Source organism: Hylobates moloch, unplaced genomic scaffold, assembly GCF_009828535.3.
Source record: "Hylobates moloch isolate HMO894 unplaced genomic scaffold, HMol_V3 SCAFFOLD_90, whole genome shotgun sequence".
Classification (NCBI taxonomy): Eukaryota; Metazoa; Chordata; class Mammalia; order Primates; family Hylobatidae; genus Hylobates; species Hylobates moloch.
The window spans coordinates 52,219-56,208 of NW_026652365.1; the positions used below are offsets into that span (position 1 = coordinate 52,219).

General features: G+C 40.0%; 1 protein-coding gene across 1 annotated transcript; it reads right to left on the minus strand.

The window, feature by feature from the left end:
- Positions 1 to 1,949: 1,949 nt before the first annotated feature.
- Positions 1,950 to 3,107, minus strand: LOC116463942 (selenide, water dikinase 1-like). The gene has a single exon (XM_032754195.1). It carries the CDS (start codon positions 3,105 to 3,107, stop codon positions 1,950 to 1,952), a length of 1,158 nt encoding a protein of 385 aa, XP_032610086.1.
- Positions 3,108 to 3,990: the final 883 nt, after the last annotated feature.

A 3,990-nucleotide genomic window follows, 5' to 3' on the forward strand; every position in this document is an offset into this window, starting at 1 on the left:
AAGCTGCTCTGGGTAATTATAAATCTTGACATCATGTTTCTTTTGTGCTTCTTTGTATGCTTCTTTTTATTTGTGAGAGGCTCCTACTAATAATTTTTTTAATGTTCTCAAAATTAAAAGTATCATATTGTTGCCAACAGGTTCTTGCTTTTTAATATTGTCAAGTTAAAAAGGCAAATAAACTTTATTAGAAACTCCAACCCTAAACATACTGTTATATGATCCTTGTTAACACTGCATATGACTCTAGTCTCTCACAGAAGGCATATCATATGAGGTGAGACACACATTTTAAAAGAAGAGAGGATTTTTGGAATGATGGCACACTGATTACCTCTGGAAGTGTCCCCTACATTTGCCTCTCTCCCTGTTGCTTAGGATGGGTGGGCCCTTAATCCAGTAGGCATCTATTGGAGTCTCAATGGCCTGTCCTCAAAAATCTATATCAAACTGCCAAATTGACAACATTATTAGGTCTAAATATATGTGACAATTGACATGAACATTGTAGGACAGTATTTGATGCGTGCTATATACGTGATATGCTTTTTAAATTTTTACATCCAAAATTAGTGGCAGTTTCTTGACAGAAGATAATTAAAAGTAATTAAAAAGAGAGATTTAGAGAGAGAGAGAATGCCACATTTACCAACTTGGATGTAGGTACTTGCTACATTTAAATTTGGAAAGTTTTTTTTTTTTTTTTTTTTGGAGACAAAGTCTCACTCTGTGGCCCAGGCTGGAGTGCAGTGGCGCGATCTCGGCTCACTGCAACCTCTACCCGCCAAGGTTCAAGCGATTCTCCTGTCTCAGCCTCCCAAGTAGCTGGGACTACATGAGCGCACCACCATGCCCAGCTAATTTTTGTATTTTTAGTAGAGACAGGGTTTCACCATGTTGGCCAGGATGGTCTCTCTCTCTCTCCTGACCTCGTGATCCGCCCGCCTGGATCTCCCAAAGTGCTGCGATTACAGGCGTGAGCCACTGCGCCCAGCCGGAAAGTCATTTTTAAAGCAGCCAACTAAAATTTTAGAGAAAAATATTATTTGTGCTCTGGAAGTGAAACGAGTCATCAAGTAAATAAGAGGCAAAGGTATTTATGAAACTACTGAGAATCCATTAAGGTCCTTGTTATTTTGGTTGTTTGGTAAGTTGCGCCAAATATATTGTTTTGTTTTGTTTTGTTCTTGTTTCTCTACTTAATTACTAAAGTGAAAGCTCTACCTGCTAACTATAATCAATTTTGTAACCGGACATAGGTGGTGAAGTGCAGCTGTTCAACTGTATAAAATTCCTTTTTCATACTTACCAACAAAAACACATTCAGAAGCAAACAAATGCAACTTCGATTTATTTCTGAGATAATATGCTGGAAATATTAATATATAATTCCCGGGGTATTTTCTCAGGGCTCTGAAGACATTTCAAGGTTGTGGGCCCATTATTGTTTATGTATTTATTTATAAATTAACCTTATTAAAGAATTCTAATTTTCTCTATGCCAGAAAATAGATATAACTGTGTCTTATTTCTTTAAACATGTAAACATTTGAATAGCCTTGAGCCCCTGCCATACTGTATGTTATCTTCCCTAGAAATTGCAACAGTGTTTTAGTGTAGGAATTATCATTCCTTTTGGGAGAATTAATAAACTGAGGTTGAGAAAATTTCCATGAATTAAGGTCAATCAATTACAACTGCCAGAAACTAAATTAGATTTCCATTTGTCTGCTTTTTAAGTCTAGCCCTGTTTTCAAAAATCTAAGTATGGATGTCGAAGCATATAAAATATGTTGAAATTATTCTCCAAAGAATATTTAAATATTTTGAATGCCATTAAAATTTATCACATATTTTATGAATTTCTATTAGCTAAGGAAAAAGTGTGCATTTAGGAGAAGAATCAGCTTTACAAGTAACCACTTAACATGCACCATGGCCATATAAAATTAACTTGACATTAGAAAATTTATAGTTTCCTCTCTGATAGTATATAACACCCTGCCAATAATACTTTCTTTTGCTTCATTATTAATGTCATTTACTGTCATCAATGCTTGGTGGCCTTCACCATATTTGGGGGACTTTATCTCTGCACAGAACCGAGCTGCTTGCTCACGTGGTAAACAGATCAGAAGGCCGCCTGAAGTCTCCGGGCAGGTCCCGTGCATGAGGCCGAACATGTTTCCGCAGGCCTTGCTCACCGCAGTCATCTTGGCCAGCACCTGGAGGTTGTGAATTACAAACGACACTTCGTTCCTCTGCTGCTTGGCCAGGTTCTGCGCATGGCCCAAAATCCCGAAGCCCGTGATGTCAGTGGCGGCGTGGGCATTGAACGTGTGCATGAGTCCTGCAGCTGTCCTGTTGAGCCTCGCCATGTTCATCATCGCCTCCTGGTAGGCCAGCTCTACATCTTCTTGGGTGACCACTAGTTTAATCTTATTCCATTTCTCAGGAATATCCAGCCACTGGTGCACAGCCACTGCCACCTGTGTCCCCAGGGGTTTTGTCAACACCAGCACGTCCCCTGGCACTGCATTGTCTGGCATGATAAATTCACTGGGCTGGCAGACAGTGGTAGCGACTCCTCCCAGGACAATCCAGGGGTTTAGTACTGTTTGGCCGCCCGTTACAGACGTTCCTGCTTCCTCAGCTGCGTCCTTAAAACCTTGGATAATCAGAGGCATCACTTTATCCCTTTCCCTGTCGGTCATTTTATTACTGACTCCAAGGAGCATCAGCATATTGTCACATTCCGTGACCCCCATTGCATAGAGGTCACTGAGGACATTGGCACATGCTATCCTGTCCATCATGTAAGGGTCGTCTACGATCGGGTAAATGTAATCTGTGGTTTGAACCAAGGAAAGCCCACCGTGCCTCAAAGGAATGACGCAAGTATCCATTCCAATGCCCAGCCTTGGCGTAACGGCTGCCAGAAACTGCTCATCTTCTTGGAAGTGGTTCTCCTGTAAAGATTCCAGCAATTTTTGCAGGACATCTTGGGGCACTCTGCAGCCTGTGCTCTTCAGTTCAGTGAATCTGGTTAGCCGGAAGCTTTTGTCCAATTCGTAACTTTCCAGGTTAAAGGACTCCCGCGTAGACATGGTTCTTGGGCCCCGCTCTCCTCACAGCTCAGCCCCTCCCCTCCCTCAGCGGGTTGGCTGAGTTCTTTACGGATCCACCGGCTCACTTTGCGCCCTCCGCCTCCTCCCGGATTGTTGGGTTTAATCCTCTCAATGACTCTGTGAGGTAGGTTCTATCATTAGGCCTCTTTTACAGATGAGTGAGTTTATGCTCAGAAAACTTACGAAGTATTCTTGAAAATAAAACTCAACTTGAATATGATTGTGAATATGCTTCTACCTCTAAGTATAAATGTATAGAAAATACAGAAAACAGGCATGGCAAACTGCATTATGATGGGATCAGCAGAACCCAGATTCTGTGAAACTCTAAAGAACAGACAAATCACAGCCTGGGCAACATACCGAGACTCTTTCTCTACAAAACAACAACAACAACAAAATTAAAAATTAGCTGGGTGTAATCGTACGTGCCTGTGGTCTAAGGTAATTTGTGTTTTTGTAGTCATCCAGTTTGTTGACACCCAGATGCTTATAAAATTCTCTTACAATCTTTTTCTTAAATATCTGTAAGGTCCATAGTAATATTCTCTACCTTGTTTCCCCTCATTTTAGTAATTTGAGACTTTATTTCTTGATCAGTCTAGCAAAAGATTCTTAATTTTGTAGAAGGTTTAAAATTTTTTTTGAATTTGCTTACGTTCCTTATTTTTTCTATTCTATGCTTGATTATTCTCACTAGAATATTTGTTATCCTGCTTACCTTAAGTTTAGCTTGTACTTTTTCCAGCATAGTAAGGTGGAAGGTGAGGCTATTTATGGAAAATTTTTTTCTTTTTAAATATAGTTATTTACTACTCTAAATTTCCCTCTATGCAATTCTTTAGTTGCATTTCATACATTT

Coding starts and splice junctions, on each gene's coding strand:
- LOC116463942 (XM_032754195.1), bottom strand. CDS start 3,107: ATGTCTACGCGGGAGTCCTTTAACCTGGAAAGTTACGAATTGGACAAA.